Below are 19,039 nucleotides of genomic sequence, written 5' to 3' on the forward strand. Positions count from 1 at the left end.
AAGTGTGATTGTGAGTCCTGATATGTCCAGGCTTGTCAGACATCGTTAATATCAGTTGGGATCGTTGCCAGCCCCCCTCCCTGCCACCCTGGAAAGAATAAGCGCTTTCAAATAATTGATGTGTGTCATTATCAAAGGGGCTAGATTACAGAAGGTGTCCAATGTCATTTGTTTATTAAAAAAAAAAAAGATCTGGGCTATTTAATTGTTCTATATAGATTTTTTTTAAGTAACTAAAAGTAGTGTAATAATAAGTAATGTATGACTCTACACAGACAACAATAATTTAACGTAATATATTACTTTGAAAAAAATGAAGGTAACTAAAAATACGTAATATATTTCCTTTTGAAAGTATCGTGCCCTACATTGTTTATTACCTCATTAAAATTGTAAACACAGTGTCCTGTCTAAAAATGCTCACTAAACAATGCTGTAGACGGTGTAGTGCACATGAACCGCCACACCAGCAGGCGGCGCTGGGGGTCGGCGCAGGCTGTGTGTGGAATCCAAGATGAGAGCGAGAGGAAGAGGAGGAACCAACCAGTAACCAACCGTCGTGATTAACACACCTCTCCGTCTGACCGAGTGAGGAAACAGACCCCGGAACGCGGATCGCGATGAAGTGGTTGCGTTTTTCGCTCCTAGTCTTGGGGGTTTTCTCGCTGTGCTGCGCCACGGCCGGTGACAGCAGCGGCGTGAAGAAGATGAAGATGCAGTTCGCTACGGGACCTCTTCTCAAGTTTCAGATTTGGTGAGCGGGCGAGAGGAAAAATCTGGCGAGTCATTGCGAGCTAGCCAGCTAGCTAGCTAGCGTTTAACTCCCCGGCTAACAACAACGTCAGGCCGACATTCGGAAGGGACTCGCTTATTCACACGAGGGTAGTTCGTGTTAACACATTGTAGGAGGACCGTTCACGTTTTGCTAGCTGCTTCTTAGCGAAATTACTCAACCGCTGGTCAAAACATGTTGTGGAGGTTCCCGATTTGTTTGCCCGTTTCTCGACTGAAACAAGGCTCCGCTTCCGCTGTCAAACATGCGAGTTACCAAGCTAACGTCAAATCCAGCTACGTTAGCTACCAGTCTTACACATCATTTCCTTATGTCTCTCTGTGTTATGTAGATCACATCGAGTTGTCTTATTGCTAACGTTAGTAACATTATTGTTAAATTATCTTTCCTCGTGTTATGGATTAACATGTTCGTTGTAACGTTATCTGATGGACAATGGGATTATGATAAATCCCTGTAGGGTGTTCAGTCTGCCTGGAATTAGTTCATGCCATTTAAACATTTTGAATCGTGCTGGAAAGTTGGCATATCTCACTGAAATGTACTGGTTACAACACGCTTATAGCTAACTTAGCTTATAGTAAAGTTAGCTATAAGTTATAAATCATTAACAATAACAAGGTAACGTGTTGATCAGTAACCAGGGGGCTATGCTAATCACATTGTCACATACAGTGCAACCTTGTAACTAAAGTAAACAAGAACATAAATCAAGCAGCATGTGCCATAAACAGGCATGTAGCATTGGAGCACAAAGTGTTGAATGTAAAGTAGGTTAAACATGCTGCTAACAGGAATTTCACACTGCCACCAAAACTTTCCATGAACAGGAAAAATTATCTGCAGTTCACACGAGCTTGATCTCAAGGCTCAATTCATTGTCAGTCTATGTGGCTGCCTTCTGTCTGTGTTTGTCTCTCTAACGGTGTGTTTGTCTTCACACAGCATATCCTGAGGGTACAAGCGGGTGTTTGAGGAGTACACGCAGGCCTTGTACCAGCGGTACCCAGACATCCGCATTGAAGGGGAGAACTATCTTCCCATACCCCTCTATCGGTAAGAGAGAGAGAGAGATTGTCTGCTTTGTTACAAGTGGATTATATCCAGATTTGTTAAAGCTGAATTGGATTAGCTGCGAATTGACTGTAGAAATGGAATTCCCATGCAGTTTAGTCTTATCTGGCCGTGGATATGTCTTTGGTAGTTGTACAGACAAAACCACCAGATCTAAACATGACTAAGTTAAGGTCAAAGGTGCATCATGTTATAAATGTGTGTTATTATAAGGAAGAATCACATCCTACACTCTTGCATTGTCTGAGCGACCCCAGGAAGTATTTTTTCGCTTTTGATTGTAGTTCATTTAAGGGAGGTGTTTATAACTGACACACACTCAATTGCCGGTTTATTGGCTACATCTAGCTCAAACTCACAGTCTAACACAGCTGCTCTGCAATACATCTTTCCTTCATGAAGATCACAAAGTTTAGTTTTAGAGGTGACAATTGTAGGGATGGGACAATATAAGATTTTTATCATGGATTGCAGTAGAAACACAATCATTTTGAATATCCTCACAAGTGACTTGAAAAAGCTGTGTATTTCAGTAATGCCAAGCCCCATTGTATATTGACTTCCTTTGAATTGTTTCATCTTTCTAGTCATTGTAAAATCCTCACGCTCCCACCTTTGATGAAGGCTCGACTTCCCTGTTGTTTCCCCCACAATGATGATGATTATCAGGATAATATTGTGAATTATAATAACTTAATCCAGCATAAGCATCTCACAGAATGTTCTTAGTTGTCCCTATTATTCTGTCCTCCATATTTATACTATTGAGGTTAGTATTTACGTCAGAAACACCTTTCTGTATGATTCAGCACAATTCAGCAGCACCAAAATACATCCTTCAAAATGACCAAACAGTTGAATGGTTATATTTTACTGTATTAGTCACTGTTCCCATGGGTCCCAAATCCTTTAAAGTTTAAATGTGTGGAGAGAAATGTAAATCTTTGAGCATATTTGAAAACAGACATGGGTCATTGAAATGTATTTATAAATTTAATGCAATATTAGAAACTTAAGTTCTTAAGGTTTTATTAAATTGTGGTCTGTGAGCTTCTGTAAAACCTGTTCTTTTAATAAGATTGTCAGTAATATAGCAATAATTTACCTTAATCTGTGTCTCAGAGCTTTGCTGTGTTGGGTCCTTGAATTTGAGGGAACCGGGGGCCTGGGCCTTGAAAAGTTATTGAATTTGATGTGGTGTGAGAACTTTGGTTACTTTTTAGAAAGGTGTACCTAATATACTGGCCACTTACGGAATATTTCTGACATATGTGGACATTTTAAATGATGTATTAAAGTCAGTGTCTGTTAAGCATCACTGGCACAAACTAGTCTCCCCGTTGGAGTGGTTTTTGCAGTATATAATCCCAGGTGTTGTAGTTAGAGGTGTGGTGTCACTGAAACCCCCAGGTCCTAATCAGTTGAACTCTAAATAAACACACTGGAGATTTGCTTCATCAAAGACATAAGTCACTGTTTCTGTCTGTCTCTGTAAGAAGAGAGATGTCTGGCGTGCTACCAGTTACACATTTTGAAGTTCAAAGGTAGTAAAACCAGAGCCAACAGGTTTTGTACACCAAGTATTATTATGCTAGGAAGCGACGAAGCTACACAGTTAATTTGCACTTCCTTTGATTTATTTTACACGATGAAGCTCAATTTGTGTAAATTGAAGCTACACCCTCCTGTCTTGGCACAGGGTTTTATTAGGATACCTTATTTTCTACACCCCAAATAAATATGAGGACTTTCAAAAGTCTTTGAGTATTGGACTGTTTTGTTGGACAAAAGAAGCAATAAGAAAGTATCACTTGATGTCTTTAGGAAACCTTTTTGCTTTATGTTGCCTTGTCTAGGAATTGTATTAAAAGTCACTTTTCTTTTATTCCCTCAGACACTTTGCTTCCTTCCTGTCTATATTCAAACTGCTGGTGATTGGGGTGATTATTATCGGCAAGGACCCATTCGCCCTCTTAGGTATGCAAGCCCCAGGCATCTGGGAGTGGGGCCAAGGAAATAAGGTAAGGTTTACTGGAACAGTGGGAGTCATCAAAGCTCTGATCCTGTGGGAGAGTGTAAACTGTCATTTTCATGTGTGTGTAAGAGGGTGGGGTCAGGAAGTTGGTAGGATGCAGCTGAGCATGTGTTTTGCATCCCCACATTTACCGCACAGAAGCATACACTGAATATAGAAATGGAGTTAAGTGGGCTGTAGTCTGGCAGTGTGTATTCAGACCCTTGGGATTTCATTAGCAGTTCATCCAGGGTCTTTAGACTGTGTTGTTAAGTCTTGTTTTGTGTGGATGTGTTATCCCCAGGGTTATTCACATGCGAAAGGCGAGAGAGAGAGAGAGAGAGAGAGAGAGAGAGAGAGAGAGAGAGACTGGCCAGTGACGGCTGTCATCAAATGTATGCAAATTAAACAATCGTGCCCTTGGCTGCCCTTGTATTTTAACAGAAAACTAAAGCTTAGCTCATAAAGTGAAGTATGGTTGTGGTAGACAAACAGATAACTAACAGAAAACCACGTAATTGTATACTGGATGCACCCTGATCTCATCAACCATGAAGGAGAGCTGCGTGTGAGGTGTGTCTGTCACATAAACACAACTTTGAGCAGACAACAAGAAACAAATGGAGCAAAGTCACCTGAGAACCTCTTTTGATAAATGGCAGCTATCTTAGAAATGCAAATTGAGGTCTGTAAATCACCCTGTGTTTTAGAAGATACGCATGTTTCCAGTGCATGGCTCTTCTGATCAACTGAGTGAGCACAGTTGAAGAAAATGTGCAAAAGTGTCAGCAAAAAAAAAAAAAAGAAAGAACATTAGAAAATGTTTTTGGTGCAGGATTTTACACCTCAAGTTTATCTTGTTTCTTGCAGATATATGCCTGCATGATGGTGTTCTTCCTCAGCAATATGATCGAAAATCAGTTAATGTCTACAGGAGCTTTTGAAATCACATTAAATGGTGAGTTTGTTATTTACCGTGTGACTTTTATTGACTGAACAACTAATTTGTCTTCAGATTGATTTTAAAATGTTGTCAGTAATTAGTTTTTCTACACTTGTAACACTTTTCGGAACCTGAAGTACCATTGCATAGCATTACTTGGTAATGTTAGAATATTGATAAGTTTTGTGTTGATGGATCAAAATGTATTGTGTTTTTCCATAGATGTGCCGGTGTGGTCTAAACTAGAGTCCGGTCACCTGCCCTCCATGCAGCAGCTTGTGCAAATCCTGGACAACGAGATGAAGATGAACGTTCACATGAACACAAGACCACACCACTCCTAACCCTACCCCTCACATCCTGGCTGGAGCTAAAAGCCACTCCATGTAAGTATAGTGGTTGTATACAGTCCTTTGTTGTTGTCCTTTTTTAAATTCAGTCTTTTGAAGATCTCGTAATCTGTGGAAATGTTCATGTATTTATAAGCGATCCACCCCCTCCTCTCTTCCTGTGTAGGTTTGAGGTGGGTTTCTCACAGGGCTGTGAAGTGATGTTTATGAAGGTCTGCGCTGAAGGCAGGAAAACTGCTAGCACAGACTGGATGCCCCCATCACTCTTCACCATGCCCCTTAGAGACGTCCCGCCCCCGACGCCAGAGTGGGATACATGGCAACATTGCCGGCCATTTTGTCATTTTCTTGTACTATTCCAACTACTGCAGATCTCATCCAGGTGACATCAGTGGTCCCGTATGAAGAGATTTAACATTGATTACTTCTAGTCTTTAACTTGTTGCATACAACTGATCTATGTGAGTAAATAATTGTGTCATTTGTACCACTGAGCCATATGTAGAATTTTAAGTTTATTGTTCTATAAGTAGCTTAGAAATTTAGAAAATGCAACATTTAAATCTGTCATCACTGTTGTGGAGATAACGACTATGTCTTGGTATGATTTCTGAATAATTTTTATATTTACATAACATGGAGGAAGTTAAGAAGATTAATAAAACCTATTGTAACTATATAACTGTGACGCTGTGGTGTTGATGTTTACTGATTGATGTGATGGAACAGGTCCTTTTTTATAAATCATGGTTTAGTCAGTTTAGTGAAAGGAAATCTTTTTGTAGGTTTTGTTTTGTTTGTTTGTCTTTTTCCCAGAAAGCAGACAAGTGCTTTCCGAGTGCTCGTCTTTGGACCATCTGCTCAACCTAATGTTATTAGAGTTGGGGATCTACACTGATTTGATTAGAAGACACTAAACAGATTAAGCATGAGTGCAATGCAAGACAAAGGGTGAAGTTGCCATACACCCTCTATTTGATATAATCCTGCATGCACAAGACTAAAGAACAATAAGACTTCCTGTGTGTTTTAAGAAACATGAAATGGGTCATTTGGTGAAATTTTCTTGACCATAAATAGATCAATAATTTTTTTTTTTACTTGTTTTATGTAGAAGCAATCTAGATATTTATCTATTTTAGATTTCAAATTTTCTTTGACCTCTTGGTCGAGGTCTTGAATGCATCCTATGTTTTTGAGGAACCAGCTTTGTGATCTAAATGCTATTATACTTCCTGAAATCCCATTATGCGTCTTTAAATTGTGTAGAAGCAACAAGGTCTTCACTTATGTGCTCTTGTCTTCCTCATGTTTCCCTTGCAGTTGAAACATAAAATATTCTCAAAGCAGACCAAATCAAAGTTCAGAAGAGAATTTGTCATCTAAGTCAGATTTAAACTGTTTTAATCTGCCCTGTGGATTATGACGTAACTTTTTGCCAAAGCAGAGTTGCTGTCATTGTGTCCCAGAGTACTTTATCACTGGTACATCAGACAGTCCCGAAGGCACCTATGAATAAAGGCTCTGTCACGCTCACTCATCATCACATCGGCACTGACTGCCACAAGCCTTTGGGCAACAGAAAGGAGGTGACGGACTTGTGAGGTCTTCGGCAGCCGGGGGTGGGAGGGCGTCCTCAGGAACTGGTGAAGCTGCAGGAAGGCCAGGTGGATCCTGATCCTGGCTGCCGATCCAAACAGCTCTTCCTTCAGGAGGGGTGGTCCTGAGGCAGCCATGTTTGTTTTACATTGACCCTGGGGGAGAAATAAATGAAGAACCTTGTTGGCCCAAGCATCAAAACCTGGTATTTTCATTCCTATTTATCTTTTTTCACTTTAAGTGAAGTCGCCAAAATTTTAAGAAACCAAATGATTATGGTAACAACAAACTAGTAATCTCTCGCTGCCGTTTGTGAGGTAAAAATGCTCTTTAAAGATGTGGGATCCATGTATTTTTAACATGTGGTCATGACTGGGAGAGTGAACCAGGGGCTATTTTGTATTTTAAAATTCAACACGATACAATTGGTGCTAACTTCTGGCCTGGGGCTCACCATTCATTTTAAGTTTTGTCTCTCCATGGAAAAAAGCTTGGTCAGCCCTGCTGTTAAGAGATTATAACTGGCATTTGTAACACTGTAAAGCCTTTAAGCTAATGTAAGAGGAACAGAAGTTCAGAAATGGATTATAAGAGAAAGTTTTGCTCATGGAACTGCAGAGCTGGAAATAATACTGGCCCGTGCAACATGAACATGCAGTCAGCTCAACGACGCCTCACCTGAGTGCAGCAGCTGCCCACGCTGAACTTTGCCTGTCGGCCTCTTGCCAGGAAGGAGAGAAACACTTGGGCCCTCCCGAGGACTCGGACCCCAACAGTTGTGTTAAGAGACAGGAAGACGGGGTGCAGGGGCGTGGGAGAGAGGCTGCTCCAGCTCCACTGACGAACCCTGGCACCCTTCTCATCCAAACACTGACCGCCTGATGTGTTTAAGGCCAACCTGCAATATAAACACAACACACAAGCAATTGTCTGATTGTCTTTAAAAAACATAGTAAGATGCATCCATTAGTATAGAAACATCATATAAATGAGCCTTATTTTTATTAGCCTACAAACAAATTAATTGAATCAGACACACCATAATTATTACCAATATTAGTTATTAGTATTAGAAGTTTAGATAAATGTCAACATTGTGCTGTGTACCATATGTTTCCATTTCTGTGGTAACATGTCGACCTGCCGTCAGACAGGAACATGGCTCTGATTGGTTGATAAGGGGCATCGCTGTCATCATAGACGATGCAGACCCTTCCATTTCCTTCAGTGACCACAACGACGACAGCCAAGAGGCCTGAGGGATAACTGTTACCATGGAGATAAGGATGGGAACACCCACTGGAGAGTGTGTGTTATATTCAATGTAACACAAACTGGGATTTGCTAAATGTCCACATTGCTCTTGTTTAAATGACATGTGTTCCATCTATTCTGGTCAAATCACCCACTGGAAATCTGATCACATGATTTAAAAAAAAAAAAAAAAAAAAGAAGAAGCAAATATTAAACCGTGAGTGGATACAAGACCTGAGCAGAGCCGTCAGAGAACGCTGCGAGAAATCTCATACCGGTGGAGTAATTCTTCTGTAGAAATTCTGCCCCATCCTGTGAACACATGAGACTGAACAAAGTCAAAAGATGCTTTAACAGTCTTGCTGCATTCACACGTCTTTTTAAGGGTCTTGTGTCTCTGGTGGTCTATGCTCTGCAAGAAGGTCTCAAAAGTCTGCAAAAGTAACTGATTGATCCTGAAAATGATGATGTGGGCTTTAACCAGGTGCAGAGAAAGATGCTACGGCATTATGGGAAATGTAGGATCAAGTATTTTTAGGAGCCTGACCTTTACAGTTTTGAGTTTACCACACTCCACTGCATCTTGAAGGCAGGTACTGTACTTTTTACCCACCACACTACAATTATTTGATAGCTTTAGTTACTTTGCAGATTCAGATGATTACATTTTAAATATACATAAAATTATAAATAATGATATATCAAGATCTTTTTTCTTTTTAAATTTGAGAGCCCTCTAGCGTCAGAAATGTATGGAAAGGTGTGGAAGCCCATTTGATACATTAAAACAATCTATGAAAATGTGGCCTTGATGAAGTAAAAATATGGTTAATTATAGTTAGAATAATGTTAGTTTAAATGTTAAAATTATAGGATAAATGTTGACTTGACTTATTTCATAATGACTCACAAAATTATGAATTTTGATCCCATAGTTATGAAACAGTGCTATTCATAACAACAAGCAGCTTTCATTTGTTGAGATCTGCTGGTTTATGGTTTTATACACTGATCAGACACAGTATGACCACATGGGGGCAGTCTTTATTAATGTGCAAAGATTAATATACAGCCTTCTGTCTATATGAATTGTAATTGTTTGTATGGTCTCATCATTGTTACTTAAAACAGTCTTATTGTTAACTTCATGAACTGTTTGGTGCCCAGTGGTCGTGACAGAAAGCACAACAGTAGTTTGTGGGTACCTGGTGATGACACAAGCCAAACTGAAGTGACTTATGGTTACAGAAGGGGAGCAACACCTCCTCCTCCTCCTTATTACGATTATTAGGCCACTCTGTGCAGCGTTCTGTTTCTGGAGCACAAGAGAGGCGGAAGCGGAGCACCCTTGAAGTCCAGCAAGCGTCTGAAAAATAGCAGCGGGCAAAGTCTGACAGAGCTATTTAAAGGAGGAATTATTTCGTTCCTATTAATACATGATGCACAATGTATCGACTCATGGGTGTTGAACAGATTTGTAAGAGTTACTCACAGGTTTCTGCTTCAGGTAGTTGGATGGAGTGCACCTCCGAGGCTCTCTGCTCTGATTGTTTTCTAATAAAAGTAACAGATTGCATTGCTCCAGACTTATGTGCTAAAGGATTTACCATTTCTGTGTGTTGGATACAAAAACAAATGTACACTTTGTACCCAAATCCCTGCTGTAACTCCATGACAAACTTGTTGCCACCCTCCATCTCCCTGGCCTGGATGAGATGCTCCTCCATTTCTGCGGCCAAACGGGTCTGCTCCACCATCATCTCGCAGAGCTGCCGCCAGCGGGCGCAGCAGAAGACTGTCTAAGGTGGGCACAAAAAGAGAATGAAGGTCAGCATCAGGTATGTTTGAGGTTGTTGAGATTCAGATTCACTGTCTTCCTCACCTCAGGCTGATGCACCCATGTGAGATCCAGTGAAGGTTTGGCCTCCTCTCCACAGTACTCACACCTCACTGGGTATTCTGTCAGTGGCTGGTTCTGCACAACAGATTGTCTTGATCAGTCACAAGGCCAAGTTGCTGCAGGAATTTAACAACAGTAGGTAGGAATCTGATCTCAGTACCGCTTGAAGAATGGTTGATAAGTTGATCCCAGGGTTGTCGGACTCCCGACTATACCTCAGAAAACCTGCTGCGCCGGTACAATGGATGGGTGGGTCACTGATGGACTGTGAACAGCCCTCTGATATCCTCTTACAGAATCCAAAGAGCCATAAAAAATAAGCAAACAAGCAATCCATCAAGGACAATAACAAATTAGATACTTACTGACCAAATAAAACAGGATTCTATGGTAAAAAAATAGATTGTGTATCCGTCTTACATCATCCAGTGGCTCACTGAGATCACGCTCTAATGCAGAACCAGCAGCATCTAGTAGTACAATGGAAGTTACTGAACTCTGACCCAAATAAGATAAGAACTTAAAGGTTTCCCCCTTCAAATGATTTAATTTGAATCTTGTTTGGAGTAGACTCACAGGAAATGCCGGGCCGCATCTTTGTTTCCCTCTGTCCAGCATGCACTGCTCGTGCAATGGGTTCTTTCCTGCTGAGGGAAAATAAAGACCAGGAGAAGACAGATTAGGAACCAATCAGATGGAGAGCAACTCAGACTTTGAGCAACTCTCATACACACACACGTTTCAGTAGAAGAACCAGCCTTGTGTTTTCCAAAATACGAGATGAAATGTCAGAGAAATGTCGGACAGACAGAAAAAAATACAAAAATGCGGGCTTTACTTTTAGTGGAATACATAACAATAATTTCAAAAAAGCAATACATTTAGCACTGTACATTCAGAGTAATGCTCTCACCTCAATGAGTCACACTTGCCAGTGTTGTCAGTAACCTTGGAGATGAAATAGCTGTGTACAGGAATGTGCTAACGTGATAGGTGCCTAATTATGGCTGCTGGCTGACTGGTTTTAATACCCACAAATACTATGAAACACACTTGTTATAAACTGTACTGCATAATACTGTATTGTTGTTGTTGTTATTCAATATCTCAGGAACCCTGCACATTGCACTTTGTTGTTATTCAATTTCTCAGGAACCCTGCACATTGCACATTGTTGTTATTTAATATCTCAGGACACTGCACATTGCACATTTGCACAGTTGCATTTGTTCAACACGTATTATGTATTGCACACCTTATGTCAACACAAGGACAGTTAATGTATATAGTATGCTTATTTTTATTCTAATTGTTATTTTATTCTCTGCTACTTATTTGCCAAGAGTTTGACTGTTATTGCGTATCCACACACATGCAAATATGCAACCATATCCCAATGACAACATTGTCTTTTCCAACTGACTGAGCTGATAAAACAGAAACTTTGATGATACAATCTTGTGATAAACTGGCATTAAAGTCCATTATGAGCTAACCCTCCAACCCTGCTGTCTCCTCACCTCATGATGTCACCCAGGTGTGACCAATCCCAGTTAATCAGAGCACAATCAACTAGCTGGCAGTTGAGGTCTCAGCTCAAATAGCAGATGGGCAGAGTGTCATCTGCAGGCTTCTGACATTTGCAGGAGTCACGACAGAATGATGCCGGAAGGAAAAAGGAAACACCTCACTTTTTACCTGGGTGCTGCTGCAGTTCTCACGTGTTATCTGGCGCAGGTGACAGACTGTTATCGACTGACGAAAACACAACGACGAGAAGGACAGAAAGAAGCGGACGTAGGCAAGACGATACGTCTCCAAGATGGGAGGATTGTGTTCGGGAGAGCTTTTGAGAAAGCATCACAGGTCACAGACGGGACCAAGAAGTCTTCAAACGCTTCTGTGGAGGATGAATCTACTTATCAAGCAGACTTTGCTGGTAAAATTTCTTTAATAACCATGTATTGCAGGGATTACTTTAGTTTCATATCTTCTCTAGGTATCACAATGAGTTCCTAGGCTACACTAATTGTAATGTTCCCTGTCAGGTTGGTCAAAGGGACAAACTACAAATGCTGGTGCCGCAGAAGCATTATGGAGGCGCATGAATCCTTCCCTCCAGTGTGGTGTAGACCAGATGAGGTTCAGAGCAATGGGACCAGGATTGTCCTCATTTGCGGTGGAACAAGGTGACTTAACATTACTGTCTCCTAAGTTTACAATGCAGGTATTCCCACCAATGATTGCACGCACACACATTGAGATTTTCTTTTTCCCTACACAGCAAGAGCCCCTGCAATGCCTCTGACCCAGATCCCTGCCACCTGTGGCTACAACATGCAGAGGAACGCTCTTGGATTTGCCATGTACGCTCCCTACGATGGTTGCAACATGGTTCAAGAGGTACTGTCTGAAATGCAATAGCTTAAAAGGGAATAAGTCAGGAGACATGTGAAGTAACCAAGAGCTGAAATGCTTTCATCTGAAACTATTTAACCAATTTGTTAGGTAGAGCTACTGTTACAATGAAACTTGATATAATCTTGAGTGATCTAGTGTCCAAAGATTCTTGAGTCCTGACAGTAAACTGGATGTCTTTTATGTTTTGGACAAAGCATTATTAAGGCTTTTTAGAATAGCTTGCAGTTTTTCATAATTTTGGCATTTTAAAGACTAATTGAGAAAATGGTGATTTGGGCTTAACTAATTTTAATCGTTAGTGTTGCGCTTTTCTTGACCCTGCTTTGTTTTTTTTTATTTATTTTTATTTTTTCTCACTTCCTCAGGGTGGAAGTTATGTGCTCCCAATGCGGTGGCAGGGAATCCCAGTCTCCCTCTGGTGCCCAAAACCTGCAGCACAACCAACTACTGCAGCACCCACCACTGCAGCACCCACCACTGCTGCAAAACACCCAGAAATGCCTCAAATGCCTAAATTACCACAGTATCCTCTCTACCCTTTCTATACTCTTCCAGTTACTCCAGCACCAGCCACAACAACTCCAAAGCCACACATGCCTACACTTCCATCATATCCTTTCTACCCTCCCTTTTACCCTCCTTTCTATCCTCCAGTTACTTCAGCACCATCCACGACAACTCAGGCACCAGCCACAACTCCAAAGCCGCAAATGCCTACACTTCCATCATATCCTTTCTACCCTCCCTTTTATCCTCCCTTTTATCCTCCCTTTTATCCTCCGTTCTATCCTCCTCCAGCACCAACTACTACAGCAGCACCAACTACTACAGCAGCACCAACTACAGCAGCACCAACAACTAAAACTCCTTCCCCGGTGGTTCCTGTGCCTCCCTTCCCTTTTCCTTGGCCCTACCCAGGGCCTATTCCAGCAGACCCAAGGTTTCCACCATACATCTTTCCTCCATTTCCTTTCAATCCCTATCCCCAATCTCCAACTACTGCTCCGCCAACTACAACTGCAACTCAGACCACTGCAACGACTAAGAAACCAGCCGTCCCAACAGATCATACACACCCACATCGCCACTATCCAGTCCCTTACCCTTATCCCTATCCTCCTCATGCCAATGTAGGCTAACTCGCTGAATTGATTCTAATAAATGGTTTGCAAAACATTAAGTGACTCTGTCCATTTTTTGTATTTGTTTACCCTCAAACTGAACCAGAGAATGCAATGGTCACATTTCAGGCTCAAAGTTCTTGTTAGTTACTGTTAAAAACAAGTGCTTACACTTTTGTGTTGGACTAGTAAATTCACTAGCAAGGACCACACCATCAACGAGATGCGTTTAAGGATTTATTAGTGACAAAGGAAAACGAAGTGTCGAAGATCTTGGTTCTTTTGAGTTCTTCGAGTGCGTTGTGGGGATTCTTGTAGAGAATCCGCTGCCGCTCCCGGGCAGCGATGGACCCCCTCATGGACCTACGAAGGAGAGGAGAGAAAGAAGAAACAGACAGAGAGAAATGGGGTGGGGGGGAGGGGTGCAGAATACAAGAGCGAAGCAGATGAGGGGGTCAGGTGGTTATTTATAGAAATGCGGAAGTTGCCGCTGTTGAGGTGTGGTCCTGCTCCTGAAACTTCGCCAATTAAGCTTCAACTTTAGTTTTTTGCAAGGGGCTTTTCTATGTGGATCACTTCTGGCAAGCCTCGAATAAAAGGTCCTGTATTTTACAAACTGGGTTTACAGGAGCAACAGTGGCCACATGGTGGCACCATGGTACACCCATACCCCTTGAGTCTCAGAGTTGGAATTTTTTCATCCTATAGGTCAAGAATGGCTTTGATGCTCCACGAGTTTCTTTTAAATACAGCCTCTTAAGTTTTTTTAGGTATATTGACTTTTTTAGTTTTAATGTGTTTTGTCACCCTCCTCTACGTTCTTTCTCAACACAGCGATATGTTTTAAGACCATTTCTCCAAAGATGGTAGAGTAGTTGTGCCTTTTGTTCTTTAGAGATGAATTACACTACTGAGTCAGAATACATGATTTTATACTGTAATGGCAGTGAGTTTAATGGAAGTCAAGGCATTTTTGGCCACGAAGGTGTTAAGAGGGAGTATCTGTAACTGCATTAAAAAAATACTAATGCAGTCAAATCAGTTTCATTGCTAATCTTTGACATATCCATGACCACCAAGCCCCATCCCCCTACTACTTGGTGAATGGAAAACAATTCAGTTTTGGTGATTGTTTTAAAAATAATTAATCATTCAAAAAATTAAACTGGCATTTAAAGAGTTAAAATCCTGAAAATTATTAAATATGGGGTGTAGGTGGTGAGGAGGCTGAGGGGGAGTAGGGATACGGCTCAACTTGCCCCACTCCTATGCTCAACTTACCCCATACATGGGGTAATTTGTGCCACAAGACCACTTTTTTTTGGACATAATATATTATCAAAACAGTTATGTTTAAACTCATTCTGTGTGTTTGGAGGGATGCACAACATCCTGAAATATATGCAGATATATTAGTTAGCAACAAAACAATAATTGCCTTGATGTAGTGAGTCCTAAATATGAAAAATGGCTCATCTCACCCGAGTCTCCCCTATAGTGTTGAAAGCACTGGAGAAATCTAAGAACATGATCCTCACAGTGCTTCCAGGCTTCTCCAGGTGAGACAGTGATCTGTCCAGGAGAAAGATGATGGCGTCGTCCACTCCGATGCCCGGTTGATACGCAAACTGGAGTGGGTCCATAAAAGGATTTTTTGGGTAATAAATAATTAAATAATTAAAATAATTAAACTGTCATTTAAAGGGTTAATATTATGAATGAAAAATGATTTATGAAATAAAAAAGCAGAAAAAAATATTGATGTATGGTGATTTAATAGCATTTTTCTTCTTATGTGTGTGTGTACATTTTTGCCATGAAGGTGTCCAAAGGGAAGTCATTTTGAGGAGGGCACACGGGTTAAGGTAGGAGAGGGGTTGGTGTAACTTTTCAAAGTGACTGAGCTGATAAAGCAGAAATACTGATGATAAAATACTATGATAAACTGACATTAAAGTCCATTAACAGCTCACCCTCCAACACTGCTGTCTCCTCGCCTCATGATGTCAGCCAGGTGTGATCAATCCCAGTTAATCAGAACACAATCAATTAGCCCACCTTCTGCAGCTCCTGATTGGCTGTTGCAGCACCTGCTGGCAGGTGACGTCTCAGCTCATATAGCCGAGGCAGATTGTCATTTGAAAGTTTCTGAATAATTTGCAGGAGTCACCACAGAATGATGCCGGAAGGAAAAAGGAAAAGCCTAACTTTTTACCTGGCTGCTGCTGCCGCAATTCTCACGTGTTATTTGGCGCAGGTGACAGACTGTTATCGACTGACGAAAACAGAAAGGCGAGAAGGACGGAAAGAAGCAGACGCAGGCAAGACGATAGGTCTCCAAGATGGGAGGATTGTGTTCGGGAGAGCTTTTGAGAAAGGATCACAGGTTGCAGATGGGACCAAGAAGTCTTCAAATGCTTCTGTGGAGGATGAATCTACTTATCAAGCGGACTCTTGGGGTATGGGAAATATCTTCAATAACCATGTATTGCAGGGATTACTTTAGTTTCATATCTTCTAAAGGTGTCACAATGAGTTCGTAGGCTACACTAACTGTAATGTTCCCTGTCAGGTTGGTCGGAGGGGCACGCTACTAATGCCGCAGAAGCATTATGGAGGCGCATGAATCCTTCCCTCCAGTGTGGTGTAGACCAGATGAGGTTCAGAGCAATGGGACCAGGATTGTCCTCATTTGCGGTGGAACAAGGTGACTTGATGCTTTTTTTTTTTTCTTTTTTGTAATCTTTACAATAGCTGGTATTCCCACCAATGGTTGCACGCACACACATTGAGATTTTCTTTTTCCCCACACAGCAAGAGCTCCTGCAATGCCTCTGACCCAGATCCCTGCCACCTGTGGCTACAACATGCAGAGGAACGCTCTTGGATTTGCCATGTACGCTCCCTACGATGGCTGCAACATGGTTCAAGAGGTACTGTCTGAAATGCAATAGCTTGAAGGGGAATAAGTCAGGAGACATGTGAAGTAACCAAGAGCTGAAACGCTTTCATCTGAAACTGTTTAACCAATTTGTTAGGTAGAGCTACTGTTACAATGAAACTTGATGTACTTTTGAGTGATCTAGTCTCCAAAGATTCTTGAGTCCTGACAGTAAACTGGATGTCTTTTGTTTTGGACAAAGCATTATTAAGGATTTTTAGAATAGCTTGCAGTTTTTCATCATTTTGGCATTTTAAAGACTAATTGAGAAAATGGTGATTTGGGCTTAACAATTTTAATCGTTAGTGTTGCGCTTTTCTTGACCCTGCTTTTGTTTTTTTTTATTTATTTTTTATTTTTTCTCACTTTCTCAGGGTGGAAGTTATGTGCTCCCAATGCGGTGGCAGGGAATCCCAGTCTCCCTCTGGTGCCCAAAACCTGCAGCACAACCAACTACTGCAGCACCCACCACTGCTGCACCCACCACTGCTGCAAAACACCCAGAAATGCCTAAATTACCACAGTATCCTCTCTACCCTTTCTATACTCTTCCAGTTACTCCAGCACCAGCCACAACAACTCCAAAGCCACACATGCCTACACTTCCATCATATCCTTTCTACCCTCCTTTTTACCCTCCTTTCTATCCTCCAGTTACTTCAGCACCATCCACGACAACTCAGGCACCAGCCACAACTCCAAAGCCGCAAATGCCTACACTTCCATCATATCCTTTCTACCCTCCTTTTTACCCTCCTTTCTATCCTCCAGTTACTTCAGCACCATCCACGACAACTCAGGCACCAGCCACAACTCCAAAGCCGCAAATGCCTACACTTCCATCATATCCTTTCTACCCTCCCTTTTATCCTCCCTTTTATCCTCCTCCAGCACCAACTACTACAGCAGCACCAACTACTGCAGCACCAACTACTACAGCACCAACTACAGCAGCACCAACAACTAAAACTCCTTCCCCGGTGGTTCCTGTGCCTCCCTTCCCTTTTCCTTGGCCCTACCCAGGGCCTATTCCATCAGACCCAAGGTTTCCACCATACGTCTTTCCTCCATTTCCTTTCAATCCCTATCCCCGACCTCCAACTACAGCTCCGCCAACTACAACGACCAAGAAACCAGCCGTCCCAACAGATCATACACACCCACATCGCCACTATCCAGTCCCTTACCCTTATCCCTATCCTCATGCCAATGTAGGCTAACTTGCTGACTTGATTCTAATAAATGGTTTTCAAAACATTAAATGACTCTGTCCATTTCTTGTTTACCCTCCAACTGAACCAGAGAATGCAGTTGTCACATTTCAGACTCAAAGTTCTTGTGAGTAACTGTTAAAAACAAGTGCTTACCCTTCTGTGTTAGACTAAAGTTTAGGTTTTTTTTTTTTTTTGCAAGGGGCTTTTCTATGTGGATCACTTCTGGCAAGCCTCAAATGAAAGGTCCTGTATTTCAAAAACTGTTTACAGGAGCAACAGTGGCCACATGGTGACACCATGGTTCACCTGTACCAGCTTGAGTCTCAGCACTGGCATCACAAAGTGGGTGTGGTCACAAATGCTCTTGGATATTCTGTCTAAAGAACTGTTGGACACTTTGCAAACAAATGTTGGCATTTTGCAGGTGTGAGTAAAGCTCTCCTAAACTTTATAACTACTCTGCCACCTGTATTCTGCTTTGTGCATTCCCTCATTTTCCTTTCAAAAGATCCTGAAAGGAGTTAGAAGTACTTGCGTAAAAGGAGCAATACTAACATAGAAACAAAACTACAACTTTTTTTTTTTCAGTACAAAACACTGTAGAGACCAGATGCTGAATTTCATTAGATATTATGCATTCAGACATAGCTGATTAACTACTCCACTTGGTAGTCAAAGTTTTAGTCTATAGTATTAAATGTATTCAATTATCTTCTGTGTACTAAGCTGAATCCTCACATAACCAAAGTTATCAAATGTATTTGAGCAAGAAGTGCAATATGTGCCTCTGTTTGTCTCCAATGTAAGTGGTATGGAATGATAACATATAGCAGAAGATTCAAGACAATTACAACTGTCTCCAAATTGGAGTACAGCTCTTGAGTAAATGTACCTATATGTTCCGAAACGGAAAGAAATAAAAACCCTAATAGGTGGCACCCTGAATACTCAAAGAAAAATATCTAATTAGCATGTAACAAAGCAAGAAATCCAAGTGCAATAGGTCCTACAAAACAAGGAGTGAGTTCAAGCTCTCAAGCTTCACAGGAAATTCAGTCTGCGGTCACATGCTTGTTTTCAGTAAAGAAATGAATAGTTTGAATTGGATCGCACACTTTTTCCAAAAAAAAAAGCAAAAGCAAATTGAGTCTTCATTGAGCCTTTTTGATCAACAAAATGCCTAAATATTAGCACAGAATTACATAGAGGAAAAGGATGCAAATACAATTTCACATTTTGTACAACTGCTGTGTCAAGCTATTTTTATTTATTCAGCCCAAAATCACATATTTGCCAGAAGGGCTGTTTAATGTCCTCTATCCTAAAACCCCTTGTGTATTTTAAACTTGTCTTTCTCGTTGCTGATGCCATCATTCACAGCGCTGACCATGACATGCATTGTCTCTGGTCCGAGT

At 41.3% G+C, this 19,039-nt stretch overlaps 3 protein-coding genes across 6 annotated transcripts; 2 read left to right on the forward strand and 1 right to left on the reverse strand.

The window, feature by feature from the left end:
* Positions 1-538: 538 nt before the first annotated feature.
* selenot1a (selenoprotein T, 1a) lies at positions 539-5,856 on the forward strand. The gene is made up of 6 exons (XM_030403859.1): positions 539-754; positions 1,739-1,849; positions 3,762-3,888; positions 4,752-4,839; positions 5,047-5,210; positions 5,341-5,856. The coding sequence occupies exons 1-5, from the start codon at positions 621-623 to the stop codon at positions 5,166-5,168; spliced, it is 582 nt and encodes a 193-aa protein (XP_030259719.1). The 5' UTR covers positions 539-620; the 3' UTR covers positions 5,169-5,210; positions 5,341-5,856.
* A 703-nt stretch (positions 5,857-6,559) lies between these two features.
* On the reverse strand, positions 6,560-11,029 carry LOC115573183 (glutamate-rich protein 6). 2 transcript variants are annotated; one of them, XM_030403857.1, is made up of 12 exons: positions 10,841-11,029; positions 10,504-10,571; positions 10,348-10,397; positions 10,088-10,216; positions 9,910-10,002; positions 9,678-9,826; positions 9,520-9,581; positions 9,233-9,393; positions 8,257-8,339; positions 7,881-8,039; positions 7,452-7,671; positions 6,560-6,928 (listed from the first exon to the last, which is right to left on the reverse strand). In XM_030403857.1, exons 2-12 carry the CDS (start codon positions 10,520-10,522, stop codon positions 6,653-6,655), a joined length of 1,401 nt encoding a protein of 466 aa, XP_030259717.1. In that variant the 5' UTR covers positions 10,523-10,571; positions 10,841-11,029; the 3' UTR covers positions 6,560-6,652. The 2 variants fall into 2 exon arrangements, with proteins under 2 accessions (XP_030259717.1, XP_030259718.1); XM_030403858.1 differs by having other exon boundaries at positions 10,504-10,574.
* A 488-nt stretch (positions 11,030-11,517) lies between these two features.
* On the forward strand, positions 11,518-17,672 carry LOC115571958 (extensin-like). 3 transcript variants are annotated; one of them, XM_030401648.1, is made up of 5 exons: positions 11,521-11,866; positions 11,976-12,116; positions 12,212-12,330; positions 12,714-12,854; positions 16,917-17,672. In XM_030401648.1, exons 1-5 carry the CDS (start codon positions 11,587-11,589, stop codon positions 17,628-17,630), a joined length of 1,395 nt encoding a protein of 464 aa, XP_030257508.1. In that variant the 5' UTR covers positions 11,521-11,586; the 3' UTR covers positions 17,631-17,672. The 3 variants fall into 3 exon arrangements, with proteins under 3 accessions (XP_030257510.1, XP_030257508.1, XP_030257509.1); XM_030401650.1 differs by lacking the exon at positions 16,917-17,672 and having other exon boundaries at positions 11,518-11,866; positions 12,714-13,528; XM_030401649.1 differs by lacking the exons at positions 11,521-11,866; positions 11,976-12,116; positions 12,212-12,330; positions 12,714-12,854 and adding exons at positions 15,601-15,928; positions 16,042-16,176; positions 16,284-16,402 and having other exon boundaries at positions 16,785-17,672.
* Positions 17,673-19,039: the final 1,367 nt, after the last annotated feature.

The sequence above is a fragment of the Sparus aurata genome, chromosome 21 (assembly GCF_900880675.1).
Source record: "Sparus aurata chromosome 21, fSpaAur1.1, whole genome shotgun sequence".
Lineage (NCBI taxonomy): Eukaryota > Metazoa > Chordata > Actinopteri > Spariformes > Sparidae > Sparus > Sparus aurata.